Here is a 24,093-nt window from a genome sequence, read left to right as displayed (position 1 = left end):
TTTTTTTATTTTAAAGAGTTTTTTTTTTTTAAGATTTTATTTATTTATTTGACAGAGATAGACAGCCAGCGAGAGAGGGAACACAAGCAGGAGGAGTGGGAGAGGAAGAAGCAGGCTCATAGCGGAGGAGCCTGATGTGGGGCTCGATCTCATAACGCCGGGATCACTCCCTGAGCCGAAGGCAGACGCTTAACCGCTGTGCCACCCAGGCGCCCCTAGGGGTTTATGTCTTAACTGCCCCTTGCCCATGATATTGACAAATGCTTTGTGGTTAATTGCCTTAGTTTAGGACATTTTGCAGAAGTGATTTCTGCAAAGGCTGCAGAGCGGAATGTTAGTGTGGTCCTGTCTAATCTACAAAACAGGGTGTTAGTGCTGTTTTATTTTCGTTGTCCTGGCTCCATATTTTCTTGTTGGGGAACCTGGCCCTGACTACCTAACTGTCCAACTAACTACTAACTACTAACCTTCCTGAAGGTTTTGGAGTGATGTATGGGTTAGGAATGGGAGTTGTCTCCATGGTGAGAGCTCAGTTTTAAGACAAATTTGGCCAAAAAAAAATCATTCAGACCAAAGCTCTCCTGATTGTTGCCTCCTTTGTTTCCCTCCTTGGGATTATCTGAAATGATTTTTTTTTTTCACCGAAACTCTCATACTCCCATTTGAAATGTTTTCCCTTCTTTCTTCCCCTTTCTTTCTCTGACCCCAGGCCTTGGCTAGACCCTGTTTTTCCCTCTTGCTTATTTTTAAGATAAACCCTGGTGATAAAGGCACTTGACTTAATGTCGTTTGAATTTCAGTGTGATTGATTTCCATCAGTTATGGGCCCTACAGGTTAATTTGAGGAGAGAGGCCACTGTTGTTCCCTTAGTGGGACCACTGCAGGTTCACCTATAAAGCCACAGGCTCCTGGTACTACCTGCCATCTCCTTACACAGGAGATGGTGGGCTCTGTGATTAGTATTGGATTTGGATTGTGGAACTCTAAATACAGGACTTGAGCATAAACTCCACAGGCAAAATCATCAACAGATGTTCACAGCATGTTGTAGTCAATTACACGTCCCTCACCCCACCTCCCCAGCTGCAAATAATCACTTTCTGCTTTCATCCACCCACCCTTTTTAACCTATACTTCTTTCATGGGATTGCTACTTTCTTTGTTGTATTTAGTTACTTACTGATCCTGATAAGGCTATATGCTTCTTGAGGACAATTACATGTTTGAATCTTTGAATCCCCTAAAGCACTTTCACATACTCTGGCAAAAAGTTTATATATATATAATGAAATTATTTAAAGAGCTAAGTCAAAGAGGCATTCATTGGATTTGTTAATGTGAAGTAACAGAGGGCCAAAGTAGGATCAATGACTGGAAGTTCAACAGCAGAAAACTGTATTTTATTACTTTTAAAGATTTTATTTATAAATAGTCTCTACACCCAACCTGGGCCTTGAACTCACAACACTAAGATTGGGAGTCGCATGCTGCACTGACTGAGCCAGCCAGGTACCCCCAGAACACTGTATTTTAATGTAACAACTTTCTAATGATTAAGCTGTTCACTAAACGAAACCTGGGTTTTGAGGTAACCATTACTGAATGTGTTAGAGCAGTCTTGAAGACCAGTGGCCATTAAGTGTGCAGAGGAGATCTCTGCACGGGATAGAAAATCAGGTCTGAGAGCCTTTTCCAGTCCAAAAGTCTATAAAAGTGCTTTCTTTGTCAAGTATAGAAATGCAAAATAGTATTTTCATTTGATGAAGAAATAAATGAACTTGTGCTATTTAAATCCTGAAAGAAGTGCAAGAGTGCTAAATATAAATGAAATCTGAATATTAATGTAGCTGAATGTTTTATTGTAGGAGTTGCTCCAGGCTGTCTTCGTCTTCTTCACTCCCCCCCTCCCCGCCAAAAGAGACTCAAGAACCTTTTTACTTTTTCTATTCCTTTCTCACTCCCTTTTTTTTTTTCCTTCCTTAAGTCACAAATACTCTGCAATTGACTGCCGTGCTTGGGTTCCTCAAAACTATATACACGTGTGTGTGTTTAAAAATCAAAGCGAGCTCCCCCCCACTCCGGGTTCTTCTAGCTGTGGGTGTCACCCACATAGCCTTGAAACAAGGAACAAAGAAGCGTTGTGTTTGACTAGTGGGCGTCCAGCTCAGGCGGCAGCTCAAGCCAAGGAACTGTGGGGCACAAAGCTAATCCAGGTGGTTAGAGGAGGCTCCCTGGTTTTGGGATGACGGTCTGCATCGTTCTCACGCTCTTCCTCAACTTGTGTATCTCTCCATCGGCGAAGCTTCCCATTACAACGAGATGGAGCCCGTTTCCGTGGGTGCCCTAGCCGGCCTACCTGGGAAGGAGATGGAGCGAAACTAGACTGAGGAGTCCCTGGTGAAGCATCAGGGCAAGTCAGATGTTCAGTAGCGCGAAACAAAATGAGTTATGTTCGCAGGTAAAATGCAGACTGTAGAGTCTGAGTCAGCGCCACTTCTGCTGAACCTCTGGCAAATTCTGGTTAGAAGCCAGCTGAGGGAGACGGGAAAGAAGACAGAAGCAACGAAAACCAAGAGTCTGAACAAAGCTGGAACACGGCCACGCCCCATCCTTTATAAAGAGCGAGTACTGTCACGTGACAGAGACCCCGCCCTAAGGCGGCGGGGACGTTAGGCGTCACTTCCGTCCAGGCCGGAACTCAAGATGGCTGCGCTCTCGTTGAGGTGACTTTAGCCTGGGGCTGGGAGTCGGTGTCCGCGGCCCTCGGAGGTCTGCACTGCCCCTCACGTCTTGCTGACGGCTGTTTGCCCCGTGCCTGGGCAGGGGAAGGCCCCACGGCTGTGCGTGCCGCGCGCTGTGGAATCCTAGGGCCCCTTCTCTTCCCCCAGCCGCTCCGGTACTCGGGGTCACTGGCCCCTTATCTCGTCCCTGCTCCCTACCGACGGGTCGCGCGGCTCTCGCCCCTTCCACTTTCCCCCACCTCCAGTACTTTTCTCCCAGATTGCTCTCGGGGCCACATCCAGAGCCAAGCTCCGGGAGAGTAAAGTTATGACTTCGAGGTCAGCGGATTATCCGCTAGGACTTAGAGGTCTTATTCAGGAATTGGGCTTCGGGGATAGGGATCTTGGTGTACTTTGTCTTTGCTTAAAACTCCTGCAAACGCTGGTTGCTGGCAATGAGAGGGCACTGTCTTGAGTTTCTAACGGGCCCCTGGCGGAGGGGACAGGAGACCTGGATTCCTACCGCGCTGGCGATTAGCAATAGCGCCCATAGCGGTCACTCTGCTGCCCCACAGCAGCCCGGGGAATTCAGTTTTCATTTCTCTTTTTGTTCGGGGTGAGAAGGCGGGGGGTGGGGGTGGGGNCAGTGGATGTCTCAGTTTTTCTATACGAGGTCATTCACTGTCCGGAGAAGTACCCTGGATTTTCTTCCATTCTGAGCTGTCTTCTTTCTAGGCTTCATTCTGTATTCAGAGCCTTTCTAGACCCAGCGACTTCAGTGACTTTAGACACTCCTGGTACAAATGCCAGCATAGTTTCGTGCCAGGCCTATTTTTGGAAACTATTTGTTATGGAAAGTTAGTTTTACTGTTGAGATTTAATTCCTGATTTCCCCAAATGTCTTCTCATTTCTCTTTCCACTTCAGTCACCCAGTATAAAAATAGAGGGACTTTATTTAGTTTTTCTCTGTGAAAAAAGGACTACTCTTGGAGTTGATACCAGGAGTGGGTTATCTCAGTCCATCATTTTTCTCCCTCTCATTTCCAAATGTATCTTTTTTTCCTAAGGTATACCAGGGCCAGTCTCTTGAGAACTGCAGTCTTTATTCCAGGTAGTTTTACCATAATTGACTGGTTTTGAATTCTTTGATATATTTTGGTAGATGTTAGGGACTTTTGGTAGAATTAACATTTAGCTTGAAATGATCATATTGGTCGGGATTATTGTTCATTGACTAGTGCTCTATATTTTGTATACTCCCTAAACAGTTCACAGACTAGCCAGGAATGAATAACCTGCTGAGTAATGCAAGCTCCTTTGGCACTCGTCAAGGAAAGACTTGCCAAAACCAAGACGGAGATAGAGACCTAAGCTAAGAACAGCTAGACTTCTGTCTGATAAAGTTCATGCTGCTTAAGCACAAAGTCACCAGGAGTCATTAACTATCTGCACATCGCTCATCATATAAAATGCTACATGTGAAACACCTCTAAAAATAAGGTTTAACTTTAAATATATGAGACTGCTTTTTAAAATAAGCATATTCATTTAGAAACCACTTTTTTTGAGCCTCTTCTATGTGTCAGACATTGTAGATGTTACAGACAGAAAGCATTCCTGTCCTATCCTTGAAGAGCTCAGGCTAGCAGAAAGGTAAGTAGATCAATTACTAAGCAACATAGTATGTGTCGATACAGAGATATGAAGAAGTGGTGTAGAAGCAAGGCAGGTGCAAGTAAGGCTAAAGAAATGGTGAAGTCGCCATCTAGGAGTTGTTGGGTTTTGAGGGAAGAGTTTATCAGAGTGAGGAAGGTTCCACTCAGAGAGCAGCACAAGTGAAGGCATGTGGTCCTAAGACGGCTTGCTGTGTCTGGGTGTATGTAGTATAATATCTGGTGTGGTACATATATAAGGGGCTGAAGGGAATTTGTGGGAGAATGGATCCAGAGAGTTGGTTTGGGCTGTGTTGAGAAAAGCCTTGTTTGGCTATCATATGGACCTTATACTGCAAGCAACAGAACTGTTAAAAGACTTTGGGGCAGAAAAGCAATGAAATCAGCTTTATTTTTCAGTAAGTTAGCTTTGGTAATATTGAATGATAGAGAAGAGAGTGATGCTAGGGAGATCAGTTCAGGAGCTCCTTTTATAGCCCTTTTGTGAGAAATGAAAATGATAAGGACTAAAACAATGAACTGAAGTTTCCTGGATAGCATTGATAGGATTGGGTGGTGCCTCGCATATATATGGGGGGTGAGAGAAAAGAAGAAATCGAGGGTGACTCCTGTTGTAGCTTGGGAGTAGGTTGGGTCCTAATCGCCATTAATGAGAACTTTTGTATATAAACGATTGCTCTCATCCTGTCCGTCAAAGTTATACATCTATTTTAGTGTTGCTCTTACCCCAGATATTTCTAAAACTTTTCAGCATACCATCAGATCAAGTTTAGAGGTCATATAAGAGAAACTCATTATTATTGTAGTCACATCTTGTTTTGGACCAAAAATGGTTTTATTTAGTTTGATCACATAGACTTGGCTTTGAATAACTTTTGTTTTTTTCCAAAAGTCAAATCCATTTTCAGCAGATGAATGTTTTTATCACCACTGAGGGTTTTAAAAAGAATGTGATGTGAATTCTAAAGACCTCGGGGAGACCAATGAAATATTAGTAATATCTCATATGTATGGGCAATACTGCGGTTTTGAGAATGCCTTCCTGTACATTTTCTTATGTCATCCTCCCAGCAACCAGTCAGTGGGTCTTACCAATCCCATTTCATCAATGAAAAAGCTGCAGCTCAGTGATTCCATAAAGTTATACAACTTAGAGCTGGAACTCTAGTCTGACTCTTTGATGTTCTTTCTGCATCACTGTTGTTGCCCCAATCCAGAGAAGAGTTTCAGAAATGATATGAGCAGTGATTACATTTTTGGGTATATGTTTATTGCATTTAGAAGGGAACAATACTAACTAGAATGATGCATTCTGGGTCGTTAATTAAAAATAAAATACTGTTACCTTTTAGCTATAACATATACAATACAAGTCCTTGGTGGAACTTTTCAGAGTTCCTGGTTTCACGTTAAAGGCAAGGATAGATACCTACTTTTGTCATATTTCAAATAAGGTTATGGAGTTTGTGCAGCTAGCTTCTGTGAGGGCCTTGTGGGAAGCTTACATTGGCATTTGTCTGGGAAACAATAGCACTAGACAGAGAGTGCTGTAGATTCCAACCCACATCTGCAAACTCTTGCTGGGTAGCTGGGTGACTGGACCTAGCCTGGTGTAAGGAATGCGTGCCCTGCAACTTCAGAACCACAATTACTTCAATTGATTGAAGACATTTGTTCCCACTTCTCCCTTCTGGGAGCCTTCCGTACACAATGTCAGTATTCACCTCTTGCCTCCAAAGCTGGAAAGAAGGAAGAGCTGAAGGAAGTGTTGATTGGATTATTTTGCCTTCAAATAGTGGGTGCTTCTGCTGTCCTATGTAAAGCATAGGGATTTTGAACACTATGCATCTAGTATCAGTGGTGTGAAGGACACCATGAGCTTTTTTTTAGAAGATCATTGGATCTCAAGGAGATTTTATGTCCCCACAGTGCTTTACATATAGTAGATATACCATAAACTTTTGTAGAATCAATGTATTTTTAATTTTAATCCCATTCAGGTAACTTTCTTAAATAATTTTGGAAAGATTTGATATAATAATGTGAATAAAGGGGCGTAGTGGTCATGTTTTTCATAATACTGTGAACTCTGGATCAGTTAAATTCACTTTACATAGAATGTGTGGGCACATCTTAGTTTTAGACTTGAAAAGCAGTTTTGGTACTGATGTGTGTACCTTTCAAAAATAGCAACTTTTTGGTAGAAAACTTGTGTACCCTCCTTACGTAACTCTTCACTGGTCAGGGAAGTCTTTGCGTTCCCATGCTTTTTCTATGATTAGAGACTTTTTGACTTGAAGTTCATCCAGCTTGTCTGGAACTTGATGGCAGTTCCTAAAATGATAGCTTAATATTTAGGACCCTCCTTCCACAAACCCCTTATTCTTCAGCCTTCTTAATTCATCCATTTGCAGCAGTTATCTGAGGTGTATTCTTATTCTTATTCTTGTTCTTATTTACCCCTGTCCTTTAACCATTACCTCCTTTAAGACCTAACTAAAAAAAAATCACATTGTATATTTCTCTCTTGAAAATTACCAACTCTGATTATTCTTTTATCTTGTATTATTCGTGTTTGGCTAAGACTTTATTTTGCATTTGTAGGTTATATATATGATTATTCTCCAGTTATTTGAAGTTGTAGCTTTCCAACTAAAAAATAATCTCAAGGAAATTGATACTGTCCTTGTTTTCATCTTATTAGTTTTTCTCTCCACTCCTAAATCTAATACGGTACAAAAATAGAGACGTTGATAAACTGAGGTTGATCTCTAAATGTGTGTTGACTCTTTATTCTCTCTCTTTTTTTTATTTTTTATTTTTTTAAATTTTTTTTTAAAGATTTTATTTATTTATTTGACAGAGATAGAGACAGCCAGCAAGAGAGGGAACACAAGCAGGGGGAATGGGAGAGGAAGAAGCAGGCTCATAGCGGAAGAGCCTGATGTGGGGCTCGATCCCGTAACGCCGGGATCACGCCCTGAACCGAAGGCAGACGCTTAACCGCCGTGCCACCCAGGCGCCCCTCTCTCTCTTTTTTTTAAAGATTTTATTTTTAAGTAATCTCTACACACAACGTGGGGCTCAGGGGATACAACCCTGAGATTCAGGGTCTCAGGCTCCACCCACTGAGCCAGCCAGGCATCCCCCCCCCATTGACTCATTATTCTCTTATCTTGCAGACATGTTGGCCGTCATTGCCTCCGTGCCCACCTTAGTCCTCGGCTCTGTATCAGAAAGTAAGTTTCTAAATTTGTGGAGGTTATTATGACTTAACTTTTTTTCCCCTCAGGGAACAGCAGTGGGTTGTTGGTTTAGATTTTGGGGATACGTATGAAAGAAGGAAGTTGCAGAAGGTTGGCTGAAAATTTAGTGATTGTGGTCACTGTTTTTCTCATCTGGTAGTAGAAGGAAGGATAAAAATATTAAACTTTAAATTTGGGATATATTTTATACTTCCAGAAAAGTTGGAAGAATAGTACGATGGAGTTCTATATACATTTCACCTAGATTCATCAGTTGTTAACATTTTGCTGTGTTTAAGTAAACACAGTTTACTTTTTTATGTATTTTAGTTTGTGTCTTACGAAATTGTTATCTTTGTTGGTCAAACCTGGTCTAATATTGACAATTTCGTGTGGTCCAGGCTGATGTATATTTAATTACTGTTAGTATTTTCTCTGAGTTCTTTGAGATGAAGTTGCAGATACCACGACATTTTGCTTCTTCAAGAACAAGAACATTATCTTATATAACAGTATAATTATACAAACACAATTACCGAATTCAGGAAATTTAAAATTGATGTACTCTTATCCAGCATAGAGATAGTTTTCAGATTTTCCATTTGTCCCATAGAATGTATTTTAGAGAAATACAGTCCTCCTGTTCCCCATCCAGGAGCTAATTAGGCTCATACATTGTATTTACTTGTCATGTTTCTTTAGTATCCTTTAATCTGGAACTGCTTCTTAGCCCTCCTTTGTCTTTTATGACACTGACATTTTTGAAGAATACAGGCCAGTTATTTTGTAGAATGTCTCTCACGTTGGGTTTGTCTTACTGTTTCCTATGATTAGAGTCAGGTTACCCATTTTTGGCAGGAGTATTACTCAAGTGATGTATATTCTCTGTTACATTCACTTCAGGGGGCGTGTGATCATTTGAATAAGGGAATGTCTGCTAGGTATTTTTCCACTATGAAGTTACTGTTTTTTTGTTGTTTTTTTTTTCTGTAATTAATAAGTAATCTATGGGTAGGTTATATTTTCTTGAGTGGGATGGGATCGTGTTTAATATGGATACATAATAAATGAAATTGTTGAACACAGCTGTTCAACACTTGACTTCAACCCAACCCTGTGACAAGGGAAACCAAGAAATGTTCAGAGGTACTGAGCTGATCTAGTTCTTGATTTTTGAGAACCTGAAATGGAGTCTTGACAAAACAGATGAGAGCAGGTGGTTGTGTATGAGACAGCACCCATGGCCTGGGGAAAGGGTGATGCATTTATTTAAATGGTTTTGAAATATTGCCCTTGCTGTGCTGTGCAGCATGAAAGAAGTTGAGCTTCTGTTGCAGGACCTGTGTGTTGGGGGATTGGAAAGAAGAGTTACCCTCTGATACGACTTCACTGGGTGGTTGGGGTTATTAATAACTGACTCAGACTTGGCATAGAGACAAGGGGAGTGGACGAACATGTTTTCCTTATGCAGTGGGCTCATCCAGCCCAGCTTAGAGCTTAACTTTTTTAATTTACCTTTTTGTTATGTAAAAACTTAAGCCAAGTTTACTTTTAATCATTTTAAAGCCTTCTGGTTTTATTTTAGTGCTGTTCCTTTGGGAACCACAGCCAAGGAAGAGATGGAGAGGTTCTGGAATAAGAACACTGATTTAAACCGTCCTCTGTCTCCCCATATCACTATCTACAGGTAAGGTCTCTGGAACCAGGGAGTTTAGAAGTAATAGGTGAAGGTTCTGGAGCTTGGGCCATTGCCTCCCTGCTTATTTCCCTCAAGCCTTTTTTATAAGAAGAAGATTGTTTTCTGTCTTCTGGCCTTATAGGGTAATTTATCCTGCAGAACTATGATTATGGAAAATGCTGGTGGGTCAAAATGTAGTTCCCATTAATTGAAAAACATTGTTTTGAAACGATTTCAAATCTACATAAATGTTATAAAAACAATACACTGAATTCCTGTATAGCTTTATGCACATTCCCACTTTGTTAACATGTCCAGAGATGATGTTCCGTCAGTCCTGTAATGCTGCTGTAACAAGTTAGCACAAGCTTTGTGCCTCAAAACAACATACTTCCTGTCGTACAGTTCCATAGGTCAGAAGTCTGACACAGGTCTCAGTGGGTTAAAATTAAGGCATTGGGAGGGCTGCATTCCCTTCTGGAAGCTCAAGGGAAGAACCTGTTTCCTTGCCTCTTCTAGCTTCTAGAGGCTACTCTGAGTTCCTGGGCTTGTGGCTTCCTTCCTCCATCTTCAAAACCAGCAATGATGGGTGACATTCTTCTCCCTCCCACCATGTCAACCCTGCTTCCATTGTCACATTTCTTCTCCATTCCTTCCTTCTGCCAGCCTCTCCCACTTTCAAGGACCTTTGTGATTATGCTGGCTTCATCCAGATAATCCAGGATAGTCTCCTTAGTTTAAGGTGAGCTTATTAGCAAACTTAATTTCATTCGCAACTTTAAATTTCCCTTTGCCATTTAGGTAAAATACAGGTTCCAGGGAATGGAGTGTGGACATCTTAAGGGAGGTCGTTACTCTGCCTACCATAAACCCTTAATACTTGAGTGCGTGTTTTTTAAATTCAAGGACACTCTAGGGTGGCTTGGTTGATTAAACATCCGATTTTGGATCAGGTCCTGATCTCAGTCAGGGTCGTGAGATTGAGCCCAGCGTCAGGATTCTCTCTCACCCTCTCCGTCTCCCCCTGCCCCTCCCTGCCCCCTCCCTCTCTAAAACAAAACAAAACAAAATTCAAGGATACTCTATAGTACAACCATCACAATCAGAAAATTAACTTTGGGGGCGCCTGGGTGGCTCAGTTGTTAAGGGTCTGCCTTCGGCTCAGTTCATGATCCCAGGGTCCTGGGATCGGGACCCACATCAGGCTCCCTGCTCAGCGGGGGAGCCTGCTTCTCCCTCTCCTACTCCCTGTGCTTGTGTTCCCTCTCTCACTGTGTCTCTGTCAAATAAATAAAAAAATCTTAAAAAAAAATTAACTTTGACCAGTGTCACCATCTAATCCTCAGATCCCATTCAAATGTTGTCAGTTTTCCTAATATTGTCCTTTATAGGTCCAGGATCCAACCCAGGATTGTGTATTGCATTTAGTTGTCCATTTAACTCTTTGATCTCCTTCAGTGTGGAACAGTTTTTTAGTCTTTCCTTATCTTTCATGACGTTAACATTTTTAGATTGTTCCTGTTTGGGTTTGCCTGACGTTTTCTTGTGATTTATGCATTTTTGGCAGGGATAGCTCTTAGTGATCCTGTGTTCTTCTCAGTACCTGGGGGAGGGGGAGCTACACGTGATCATGATTTATCCCATTGCTGGCGATGTTGTCTTTTATCATTAGTTAAAATGTGTCTGCGTAGGTTTCTCCATCTGTAAAGTTAATGAATAAAGATATTGTGTTTATTGTTAATTATTTTGTGGTGAGACTCCTGCCCCCCCATCTGTTCATGATACTTACTATCAACATTCATTAGTTATTACTAGGAGTCAGTTACTACGATGGTTGCCAGATTGTATTTTTTCTAATTCCATCATACCCTCTAGATTTATTTATAAATAAATAGGCTAAAGTTTGCTTTCTTTATCAGTACAGACTCAAGGATTGCTAAAAGGAAAAACTCATTTCTCCTCTACTCTCGTGACACCACCTAAAGGAAAAACAGCACTGTTTTCTCTCTGTTTTCAGTACTTTTTTTTTTTAAAGGTTTTATTTATTTATTTGACACAGAGAGAGACAGCCAGTGAGAGAGGGAACACAACCAGGGGGAGTGGGAGAGGAAGAAGCAGGCTCCCAGCGGAGGAGCCTGACGTGGGGCTCGATCCCATAACGTCGGGATCACGCCCTGAGCCGAAGGCAGATGCTTAACGACTGCGCCACCCAGGCGCCCCTGTTTTCAGTACTTCTGACAACAAATGTGTGGAGGTTTTTCCCACACCAGCCAGTTTTCCAACCCTCTGGATACCAGTTGGGTGTCCAGTAATTCATTTATGACACTTATCTGGAGTTAGTGCAGACCCCACAGGTTAGGGGCTCAGTCCCACAAGACTGCCCCCCACGCCAGATGCCAGTTTGCAAGTCCTATGCTTCTGACTGACCAGCTATAAATCAAGAGTTCTTTCTATCCCCTCCTCAGGTTCAATAATTTGCTAGAGTTGCTCACAGAACTTAGAAACATTTACTTACATTTACTAGTTCATTAAAAGGGATATGACAGCTGATAGCTGATTGACATGTGGATGTACTTACCAACGTGGAAACTCTGAATCCTTCACTTTTGGGATTTTTATGGAGGCTTCAGCAGGTAGGCATGATCAATTATTGACTCAATCTCTAGGCCCTCTTCCCTCCCTGGAAAGAAAGAGGGTGGACCGGAAAGCTCCAAGGTTCTAATCATGTCTCAGTGTTTCTGGTAACCAGCCCCCATCCAGAGTCACCTCATTAGAACAGAGGACACTCTTACCACCCAGGAAATTCCAAGGGATTTAGGAACTGTGTGTCAGGAATCAGGGTCAAAGACCAAATATTAGAACAAAAGATGTTCCTAGCACTCCCATCACTAGGGAGATCATAATGGGTTTTAGGAACTCAGTGTCAGGAACCAGGAACAGAGACAATGTATATACATATTTCTTATTATTTCACAGTTCCTATTTTCCCCAAAGGTTACTCTCCCTTTATTTTGATGTCTAAATTGTTCCACACTCAGCCAGTGGGAGTTCTTCAAGAACGCTCCTGTGCAGTCAAGATCTGGGTGCTAAATGTGCTCATTGCTACCAGGCTGTCATGGCTTCTAGGCCTTTTCATTAGGTAGAACTGGGATGTATATGTCTGCAAACACAGAGGCACATGTATGTACGTGAGAATGCACTTGTACATAGCTGCGTCTCTAGCTGCTTATCTGGTGTTCTCGGAAGTAACATTGATAGCTGCTGTGCTGGTGTTGGCAAAGCAGAACTCCTCGCGAGCTGCTCCTTGGGCTCCACTACTCTCTTTACTTGGGTTCTTGCCAGAGAGGCTGGCCATTTTTTAACCACCTCCACAAATACCACAACGCTTCAGATTTTTTCCAAGCCAGATTCCAGAAATAATTCTGATTGCAGAAATTGGACATTCTACTAAAACAGAAGGATCCTAATAAGTGGTCTTAATCCTTGCAACTTTATGGTAAACTTTTCTTAAGAGAGAAAACATTTGGGGGGGATTATAATGGTGAAAAACTTATTATTATATTATTCTTAACATATGTTTAAAGCTCAGGTCATGATCCCAGGGTCCTGGGATCAAGCCCCAGTCAGGCTCCAGAGCAGGGAGCCTGCCTCTCTCTCTCCCTCTGCCACTTCCCCTGGTTGTGTGCTCCTCTCTCTTTAAAATAAATAAATAAAATCTTTAAAAAAAGAAAAAATAGAAAAAACTTTTTTAAAGTTAGAGTTGTAAGGGTCCATAAACTTTAATTTCATCATCAACCTTGCTGGTTTTCAGAGTGCTCCTTGGGGCTTTGGATATTCCACTAAGCCTCTGTGGGTAATTGTGTGGGGGCTGGCCAACATTCAGAGGAAACTGTAGGCCCCTGGCCCTGGGTAACCAAAGCAGCTTTACTTTGATCTGTGTTAAATATTGCGTTTTTGCGTTTCAAGAAGGGTGCTGCTCACACACACAAAGTTAAAAGCCACCATTGTACCTAATGAGTGAATATCTTCTGCAGTATTTTCCTGTGGTGGTCTGCCTATGCTTATATACCTCTAGTGTACAAGGAACTCACTGCCCCCCTTTTCCCTTTGGGAACTTCTCTTATCAGAAAGACGCTTCTTTTATTGAAGTTGTTGCATCTTATATCTTCTAGCCAGTGGCTCTAGTTTTACCTTGAATCATATAAAATAAATCTAAGCACACTGGTTCTCTGACTTCTGTTTATTGATTTTGAATATTTTTTCATGTATTTATTGGCCATTTGCATATCTTTGGAGAAAGGAATATTTTAATCCTGTGCTCATTTTTTAATTGGGTTGTCTTTTTACTTTTTAACATTTTTTATTGTAGTGAAAAATGCTTAGTATAAAACTTGCCATTTTAACCATTTTTAAGTGCACAGTTCAGTGGCATTAAACACATTCACCTTGTACAAACCATCACCACTGTCCATCTCCAGAATCCTTTTATATTCTTAAACTGAAACTCTCTGCTCATTAAACAATAATTCTCTTTCTCCACTGCTCCCAGCCCCAGCCCCTAACCATTCAATGTTCTCTCTCTATAAATTTGACTACTCTGGGTCCTCATAAGGTGGAATCATACAACGCTTGTCCTTTTGTGCCTGGCTTATTTTACTTGGCACAGTGTCTTCAAGGGTTCATCCATGTTGTAGACTGTCAGAATTCCATTCCTTCCTAAGGCTGAATAAAGCCTCTGTTGTATGTGTATGTTACATTTTGCTTATGCATTCATCCGCCCATGGACATTTGTGTTGCTTCCGCCTTTCGGCTCTTGTGAATAACGCTGCAGTAAGAATCAGTGTACAGGTACCTCTTTGAGTCCTGCTTTCAGTTCTTTTGGGGATCTATCCAGAAGTGGAACCGAACTGCTGGATCATATGGTAATTCTTCGTTTAATTTTTTGAGGAACCCGCCATACTGTTTTACGGTCCCACCAACAGTGCACAGGGTTCCAGTTTCTCTCCCTCCTCATCAGCACTTGTTATTTGTTGTTTTTGTTTGTTTGTTTTTAATAACAGCCATCCTAGGGGTGTGACGAGGTATCGCATTGTAATTTTGATTTGCATCTCCCTAATGATTAATGATATTGAGCATCTTTTCATATACTAACTGGCCGTTTGTATATCTTCCTTGGAGAAAAGCTTTTTACTTCGTCGATGGCTTTATTTGCCACATGGTTGTTAAATCACTTGCTGAAATTCATATACCCTATGTCTCTAGCTTTTCCTTGATTAACATTCCAGTGACAGTCAAAAAGGAAATAAAATTAATACATTTCAAATCAGTGTATTTGTTGATTGCTCACAGTGTGCTTGATACTCTTTTAGGAATTGGAAATACAGAGATGAATAAGATCTAATCTGTGTTCAAAGGGATCTCGTTATGTCCTGAAAAAATTTTTTCCCGAGGGAAAATTTTAGTGGCTCTTAGTGATTATCTTTTCTGTAAGTGAATTAAGAAAATCTTGATTTTCTATACCAGACTCCTACGTAATGTTCAAACAGGAAATAGTGGGAATGATTTGCCTTTTCTCTGTGATGTCTAGGCCTCAGCTAGAAAACACAAAGGCTGGGGCTGAATTAATCTGAAGATCCACTTACTCACATGACCTGGGTTGATTCTGGCTGTTGGGGGCACCGTCCTTTTCTCCCTGCCTGAGCCTTGCTACCTGAGCTCTCTGCAGGGGCTATTTGGGCTTCCTCACAGCCTAAGAGAGAGTGATTTGGAAGTCATGCGGTGTCAGTTCTGCTACATTCTCTTTTTTGAGGCCATCAATCATCGAGTTCTGCCCAGGTTCAAGGGACTCAATACTTAACGTGCCTGATAAGGAGTGACAAGACTCTGGAAGGTCATGCGGGACTGGAAATAGTACAGTGGGTGTCTGGGAAATAAAATCTCCTTTACCTACTCAGCACTCAGCTGACCCGGGCTGTGGTTGTAACCGTTTTTGAAAATTAGGGTCACATTTGACTCCAGCAGTTTCTTGTCTCACCCCCATTTTCCACTTCAGTATTTCTAAATATCCAGAGCCTCGCACACGCTTCCTCTGGTAGCTCTTCCAGTCATGGGATTTCATTCGCTGGCCACGAGCCCTAAGTCCATTTGGAATGCTAAGCAATGTCTTACAATTTCCCCACCTCTGTTTTTTTCAATTCTCTCAAATCAATATTTGTTCTGTCTTTTTCAGTCTGATAATCATTCTCTTTGACAAATAAAATAGTTGAGCAATCGGCTTTGTACTCTGTCATCTATTAACATAAAATTGTCCATCCCGGTTAGGAGGCTTTCTTTCCCTGAATACAATTTTAAAAGCCCCTTTTTGTTGTCCTTGACATTTTTGCAAGCCTCAGCTCATTCTGGGTTTTAGTCTCCTGATTTATCTAACCAAATTATGTCATTGTTCTCTGCTTGTCCTTTGTTATGTGGCTCTTCTTCCGCCTTTTATATTTATCCTGTTAAGTCTGAGTTAAGCAGAGTGGTGTCTAGCCAGTTTTTTGGTTTCTTTGGACATTACTCCTTTCTTACTGTGACCATTTTCATTACATAGTTAGAATTTCTTTTTGAGATTTTTTTCAGCCTACTTGAGTAGCTTCCCTTTAAAATGCTGAAAATATGGTCTGATTGTGCTCAGCATTTCCTATGTAAGCTGACTTTCCAGGATGAATATTAACTTTATCCAAAGACTCCTATTCTTTCCATTTCACTAACCAATCCTCTGGAGCATGAGAACTAGGTCCAGAATATAGCAGTGTTAGTTGTCCTTCTACGGAAATGCTCTGGCAAATCAATGATTCAGAACATGATTTAGAAAGGGGTTTGATGACAAAGTATTTTGAAGCAACTGTGGATTAAGAAACATTTACTAAATCCAGGAAAATTGGATTTAAAAATTTGGGATTGGTATTTATTAGGGAATAAATGGTATGCTCAATGTGGATATTTATGGACACATAATAAGAAAGAGTTCAAGGGTGACTGTATGTTCTATGAAACTAGATCAACAAAACTCACTTCGTTTTCCTTTTACTTCAGTCTTGTGACTGGCACAAGGAAGGACCTAGGTGGTTGTATTCTAGTGATTATTTTCTAACTAGATGCAACTTTAATTGGTGTCTTTGACTTACGTTGTTTCTTCTTATGGAAGGAGGAGTTTGAGTTGTGATTGATTCCTTCTGGTAAAAGGGATGCTTCTCCTGAAGTAAATCAGTTTTCATATAAAATAGTGCCTATTTCCAAAGTGGTTTATATTGTCTTTGCCAAAATGGAGTCTCTGGGGGTGCCTGGGTGGCTCAGTTGTTAAGCGTGTGCCTTCGGCCCAGGGCGTGATCTCAGGGTCCTGGGATCGAGCCCCACATTGGGCTCCCTGCTCCGCTAGAAGCCTGCTTCTCCCTCTCCCACTCCCCCTGCTTGTGTTCCCTCTCTCGCTGGCTGTCTCTCTCTCTGTCAAATAAATAAATAAAATCTTTTAAAAAACAAAACCAGAAACAAAATGGAGTCTCTATTGTGATGTCATATTTTTCTTTTTTTTAATTGCCTTTGTGTATTTCTTTGCAGTTGGTCTCTTCCCATGGCGATGTCCATTTGCCACCGTGGTACTGGTGTGGCCTTGAGTGCAGGTATGTACATGTGAATTTATGCCCTTGTGCGCACGCACACACACACGCACACACATACACACACACACACGCACACGCACTTTGAAGAACTTTGCTGTTTCTGTGGCTCTTAGCACTGCCTTCTCTACAAATCAGCAACTTGATTTAGAGAAAGTGATGAGTCCTTTTAAGCTTACTGTTCATTCATTCCTTTAACAATTCATTCTGAGTTTCCAGTGTGCTCACATTCTTTTCTTAGCCAGTTTTTTTTTAAGTTTTTTTTTTTTTTTTTAATTTAAGCAATCTCTACCCCTGTGTGGGTCTTGAACTCACAACTCTGAGATTAAGAGTTGCATGCTCTTCTGACTGAGCCAGCCAGGTGCCCCTGCTTTGCCAGTTTTTAAATCATCCCTAGCACACCCTGACATTATATGTATTGAAATTACAGAGAGCAGAGATAGAAATATCATAGAGATGGGCTGGCCAACTAAACATTGATCAGACACAGTCCAAGATTAGTCATCGACCTTATTCTTCAAGAAATTCAGTTTTAGCACCCATTCTTTATCACCTAGAATTGATCGGAGCCAAAAAGATTAAGTCAGTCTCCAATCTTACAAAATCTTGGTTTACAGCCCAGGATGTCTGTTTATTTACTTATGCGGTATGAATTGTATGCTGGTCGTAGATAATGCATCCATTTCAGGTAGTAAAGTTTATTACAGGTAGGAAGTATGCAGATTATAATCAGGATTTGGGGTCTGATAACATCTTTCCACAATAGGGAGATACTTTATAATAGGATCAGCTGTATTTAAAATTTTTTCCCTGGATTATCATGGAAACATGGACATATTTCTGTTTTCTCTAATATTCTTGGCCCTGCTGGGCTCCTGTAGACCATGTTTTACTGAAGTGGTCATCAGCAGGACTGGTGGCTCAAGTGGAGGAACCCTGTATGTAGGGAGCTGCTGCTGAGACACTGGCAGAAATGATCTAACAACACATCTTTGCCATTTGAAATCAGATTTGTTTTGTAGATAATCAAGTAGGGATAGGAATTCCTATCTAAGACCTGATGTTATCATTCCTATATTATAAAGGGATGATGGAATCCAGGTATAAGGATGATGGCTTTTGCTTGGGAATCTGTATATAGTTTCTGGGTTTTTTATTTTTTTTTTTAAGATTTTATTTATTTATTTGACAGAGAGAGACAGAGAGGGAACACAAGCAAGGGGAGTGGGAGAGGGAGAAGCAGGCCTCCCGCCAAGCAGGGAGCCTGATGTGGGGGTCGATCCCAGAACCCTGGGATCATGAACTGAGCCGAAGGCAGATGCTTAACGGCTGAGCCACCCAGGCACCCCTAGATTCTGGTTTTTAACCCACTTGGAATGAAATAATATGATACGTTTCAAGATTAGGCTCTTCTAGCTGTAAATTCATAGTTACTGTATATCTGCTTACTTAGAATCTTATAATTGTTAGATTGATATTTTATGCTTAGTTTGGTGATATTGATGAGCAAATTTAATCCTAAAAATCATTGGAAGAACAAGAGTAGTTTTATTAGGCTTTAGATTCCTCCCCCCCTTTTTTTTTTTTTAAGATTTTATTATTTGAGGGAGAGAGAATGGAGCAGGGGGAGAGAGAGAGGGAGAAGCAGACTCCCCACTGAGCAGGGAGCCCAACATGGGGCTTGATACTGGGACTCCGGGATTGTGACCTGAGCTGAAGGCAGATGCTTAATGGACTGAGCCACCCAAGCACCCCTAGATATCTTTTTTATGTCTGTGTATTTATTACCACTGAATGAGAAGGAGGATATTGACTCTTTCATAGACTATAATGACAAAATAGTATTAGTTTACCAAACATAGCTAAAGTAAATATATTTTTTTTCACAAGGATACTTAATAATCATTTATTTTTTCTATCTTTACCCCTTGAATGACCTTGTATTCATCAGCATTTATTCAGTTTTTCCCTAATCTTGGCCCCTAATCCTGTGATGGAACATAGTGGCTGTTGTTTACATATGGTAGTAGTTCTCATGTTTCCCTCGAATGCTGAAGGTCCATTCAGAACTGGAAGGGAACTGGTTTTTGCTAGATGGATGACATAGGCAACTTAGCTCTCTGAACTCGGTTTATTCCTTATAAAATGAGCATGTTAATGCCTATACCAGAATTGATGGAATTTCAAGAAAGTATACTTTGGATGTTGACTTATGAAAATAGGGGTGAGAAGCACGATTAATTGAATGGCAACGGTCTCTTAGAAGATGATGTGCACTGGACTGAATGGTGAGAAGAATTGGATCATTTGGCCTGAAATGAAGTCAGTCCCAGCAACTGTGATCTTTTCATTCTTGTGGCTCTCCTCCAGTCTTTTTCACATAACAGCAGGAAAAACAAAAATCTTATAAAAATAAGTGTAATCATGTCACACTTAGAATCACCCTTTTACTATATTTGCCTTTGCACTTAGATTAAAATTTAAGTCTCCCCCGTGCCAGAAAGTGCTCTGCCTGATCCGGCCTCCTCAAGCTTGTCTCTGCCTCCCCTGCTTCCTGTGCTCTGCCGCCCCGGTCTTTGAGTTCCTTTGAATGAGCGAAACTCTTTCTCCCCTCAGAGCCATTGCATGTTCTGCTCCCTTAATCTGAAATGTCTGCCCCTACCCTGTGCTGTGCTGTGGTTAGTTCCTTTTTATCCTTCAGATCGGAACAGAATTGTCCACTTAAACAGTACTTTGCTCCGCACCATCTCCGAGGAAGGAGTTTGTGGTTCTAGTTCTTTTGTTAGTTTTCTGTCTCACGGCCCTGCTCCTTCATAGTTCTTATTGCGCGGGTTGTTTCTGTAGAGCTTGTGGTATGTGTTTATTATTATTTTGTTTATAAATCTGTCTCTTTTACGAAACTGCAAACTCTTCAGAGAGTGGGGACTGCGTCTGTCTTCTTTACTGTTCGTACCCTGTAGTGAGCACTCAGTAGGTGCTTGGGTCTCTGTGTACTAGGTGAATACGCCCATCTAAATCATTTTGCTCAGAACTGTTCATTCTTCCTGCCTTCTAATTAGTTTCCTGCTATGCATTAGAAATTAGATAGTGATAGTAATAGCCTCTACTCTCGAGGGCAGAGGAATCTAAGGAGTAAGACAAATAAATATTTAAAATGCGTTATGGTAACTTTTTTTAAAGATTTATTTATTTATTTTAGAGAGAGAGGATGAGAGAGAAAGAGAAAGAGCGTGCAGTGGGGAAGGGCAGAGGGAGAAGGATAGGGAATCTTGAGCAGACTTTGTGCTGAGCATGGAGCCCAACGTGGGGCTTGGCGTGAGATCACGACCTGAGCCGAAATCAAGAGTTGGACACCCAACAAAGTGCACCACGCAGGCGCCCCTTTGATAACGTTTGAATGGAGGTACAGGATCCCTGAGGAGAGGGCATCTCTGAAGGAGTTGGAGAGCTTGACGGAAGGATGAGTAGGAGCGGTCCTGAAGAGGAGGTAGGGGATGCATTCAGCAGGGAAACCACCGTATGCAGAGGCCTCGGCTTTGGGAAGCGTTCAGTCCCTGGATAGTGGTGACTGGATTTGATTGTTTGAGGGTAGTGTTTATGGGAAAAGTGGCAGAAGGTAAGGCTGGAAAGTGTGCCAAACATTAAAGGACTTTGCCCCACAGAGAAGTTGGAACTTGATCCTGTAGACAGTTGGAAGTCATAAAAGGTTCCTGTGCTTGGGATGCCTGGCTGGCTAAGTTGGTAGAGCACATGACTCTTGATCCTGGGGTCACGGTTTCAAGCCCCACATTGGGCATAGAGCTTACATTTAATTAAAAAAAAAAAAATTCCTCTTCTTATATGTTCCAGTAATAGGACAAGCTGCCAGGACAAATCCATGATAAGGTATTTATCCAGACTGCAGCCAATATATAAATTCTAAAAAGCATGTTGAACTAAAAAGTTTGATGACACTAGTTTGACTTTAAAATAGAGTCTATTAAAAAATATATATATATTTTTAAAAAGGGGGGGGCGCCTGGGTGGCACAGCGGTTAAGCGTCTGCCTTCGGCTCAGGGCATGATCCCGGCGTTGTGGGATCGAGCCCCACGTCAGGCTCCTCTGCTGTGGGCCTGCCTCTTCCTCTCCCACTCCCCGTTTGTGTTTCCTCTCTCGCTGGCTGTCTCTATCTCTGTTGAAAAAATAAATAAAATCTTTTTAAAAAAATATTTAAAATAGAGTCTAGTGAAAAAGAACTTTATAGGGGTGCCTGCGTGGCTCAGTTGGTTAAACATCCGACACTTGATTTCAGCTCAAGTCATCTTAGGGTTGTGAGATCCAGCCCTGCATTAGGCTCCGCGCTGGGTGTGGAGCCTGCTTAAAACTCTCTACCTCTGCCCCTCCTCCCCCTCTAAAAAAGGAAAAAAAGAAAAAGAACTTTACAAACAGTCCTTTAAAACATGGAAAGAGATGGCTAGTAACCCTCTTCCATTACTTAGGGCTGTAGGGATTAAAATACTTATGATTTTCCACAGTGACTGATGGTGTGGCAGTCTAGATGAAACCAGGTAGGGGCGCCTGGGTGGCACAGCGGTTAAGCATCTGCCTTCGGCTCAGGGCTTGATCCCGGCGTTATGGGATCGAGCCCCACATCAGGCTCCTCTGCTGTGAGCCTGCTTCTTCCTCTCCCACTCCCCCTGCGTGTTCCCTCTCTCGCTGGCTGTCTCTATCTCTGTCAAATAAATAAATAAAATCTTTAAAAAAAAAAAACAAAACCAGGTAAATACCTTCAGAACAGCAGGGGGCCAAGCTCCCGTGTGAGTGAGGCTGTGGGGGGGGAGCAATGACCAAGACGCACCGACATGCAGCAGTAAAAACAAGGAGTTTAGAAAAGGCCCAGATGGATGCTAAATAGCGGGTATTTGCGAGAAATGCAGCTGTAAGGTATACAGTGACCTCGAGTGGGTGTAAGGATGGTCGTGAACGTTTTGGATAGTCGTTCAAAGCAGGTTAGATTAGAGAATCAGCCCTTCAGTGTGAGATGCCCTAAATGCATAGGCAGACCTTCCACTCAGGCAGTCAGCTCCTTTTCTAGAAAAGAAGGCCTTAAAGATTTATAAAGGAATTAATAGAACTCCAGAACGACTGCTTTTTTTTATCTGGGCTTGTCATGAGATGGGACATTAGTCACTGATTCTCAAATGTGTTAGAAATCCTGGTCACTGAGGCAGTGGAGAGAAAGTAACAAAGCAAGCTTTGGAGTAAGGCAGTCCTGAGTTCTATATCCTTACTTCCTTTTCTGCTTATAATAATGCCTAGCTAGGATTGTGAGGATTAAATTAAATACTATCTGAACTTCCGGCTATAAATCCGAGTTTTCATGACCCCTTCCTCAGGTTTGATAGCTTGCTAGAGTAGCTCACCAGAGTTCATGAAAACACTTCACTTACGTTTACTGATTGTTTAAATGGAGGATGCAACTCAGAACAGCCAAATGGAATATCAGTGTAGGGCAGGGTATGGGGGAGGGGAGGGGGAGTGTGCCTGGAGCTTCCGTGCCCTTTCTGGTGTAATGCCGCTGGGTAAATAAGAAGATCTAATTGGTTTTATTCATTGATTCATGAATTGGGCAGCATCCCCTCTAGCGAGGAGAGAGATGCTCTGCTGAGCTAAAGTAAAGAAGTCTTTAAAGATAGAGGGCTTACCACCACCAACAATAATAATAACAACAACAACAACAACAACAAACGGGCACCTGTCTGGCTCAGTCATGTGGCTCTTGATCTTGGGGTTGTGAGTTTGAGTCCCACACTGGGTGTAGTGATTAGTTAAAATCTTTAAAAAAGAAAGAAGGAAAGAAAGGAATTTATTAGCAAGGAATGCATTGTGTAGGCAGGGTTGTCCTAAGGGGAGTAGGAGATATCTATCAGTAAATGTCCTAGTATTGACCAGGAAATTCCATGTTGACTGGTTAAAGGTTACAACCCTGGGGAGTTGAAACTACAGTTAGGTTAGGCGTTAAGGTAGGTTTGCTGATTTGGCCTAAGTGTCACCATGATAGGCCTGTGGTTTCTTTTAACACCACCCTGTCAGCATCTTGATGTGTTCAACAACTTGAAAGCTGTCCAAACCCTATATAGTTCAGGGGTTTTTATGGAGGTGTCATCACCTAGGCTTAGATCATTTACCATTAGCTCAGTCACCAGCCACTCATTTGCAGATATCTGGGGGGTGGGGATGGAGATGGAAAGTTCCAACCCTCAATGATGCCTTGGTCCTTCTGGTGACAGGCCCCATCCTGAAGCCATCTGGAGGGCCCCAGCCACCAGTCATCCCAGTAGCATACTAAAGGCACTCTTAATCACTCTAGAGGTTCCAAAGGTTTCAGGATCTGTGTGCCAGGGACTGGGGGAAAAGAAAAATATATATTTCTTATCGTATCACATCTTTGAACAAGGAATAGCAATCAGTTAATTAATCAGAAATGACTCACCAAAGCTTTCCTCATTACAAGTGAAAAATAGAGGAAACCAAATATACGATTTCCTGAATTCTCCTCTGATGTCTAGGATACCGGGAATCAGGCAGTAGGCTCTCCTCCTGCAACCTCAGTGCCTGAGGAGGGGCCCCTCTAACAGCCAAACAGTGTAAATGGGGAAAACAGCCACCGAGGCTGTCCCGTCTCATTGCCAAGACAAATTAAATGGTGCTTTCGCCTGGCCGCCAGGACAAGCTCCAGCCTCATCCACTGCGGCGAAGTGCTGTGTACAGACCCGGGCGGGTTGTCAGGACACCCTGTGGCCACTTCCAGGAGCCGTCCTTCTTCCCAGCAAGCCCATGCAGATGTCACTGAAAGTGGAAATGAAAACATGGGGAAGAAAGGCCCTGGCGGAGCTGGCCATGTGGTGATGAAACTCGGGGTGACAGCAGCTGGCTGCTCTTTTCGCTGAAGTGTCCTCACACTAATCTCCTCGTGTGAAGTCGTGCCTGTGCCTTACCTGCAGCCTCTGGAGGGGGGCGGGGGGGCGGGAGGGTTCTTGCCCTGAGAAGTAAAACAGTTCTGAGACGCGTCTTCTGGTGACCATCAGTCTTGCCAGGCGGTTTCATCTTGGTAATGCGAGGACAGAGCTGTCACACTCG

At 42.1% G+C, this 24,093-nt stretch overlaps 1 protein-coding gene across 3 annotated transcripts in view; it reads left to right on the top strand.

Annotated features, from left to right (window-relative positions):
* Positions 1-2,659: 2,659 nt before the first annotated feature.
* SDHC (succinate dehydrogenase complex subunit C) overlaps positions 2,660-24,093 on the top strand; it is a 31,982-nt gene continuing 10,548 nt past the window's right edge. Inside the window, exons 1-4 of one of the 3 annotated variants that reach the window (XM_002928730.4) lie at positions 2,660-2,724; positions 7,578-7,634; positions 9,226-9,327; positions 16,915-16,976. In XM_002928730.4, coding sequence (XP_002928776.1) covers positions 2,705-2,724; positions 7,578-7,634; positions 9,226-9,327; positions 16,915-16,976 — 241 coding nt within the window. In that variant the 5' untranslated portion in view covers positions 2,660-2,704. Of the gene's footprint in view, positions 2,771-7,577; positions 7,635-9,206; positions 9,328-16,914; positions 16,977-24,093 lie in introns of all 3 variants that reach the window. The other 2 variants (XM_034667261.1, XM_019809445.2) reach the window with 2 other exon arrangements.

This window comes from Ailuropoda melanoleuca, chromosome 8 (assembly GCF_002007445.2).
Source record: "Ailuropoda melanoleuca isolate Jingjing chromosome 8, ASM200744v2, whole genome shotgun sequence".
Lineage (NCBI taxonomy): Eukaryota > Metazoa > Chordata > Mammalia > Carnivora > Ursidae > Ailuropoda > Ailuropoda melanoleuca.
This window is presented reverse-complemented; position numbering and strand designations above follow the sequence as displayed.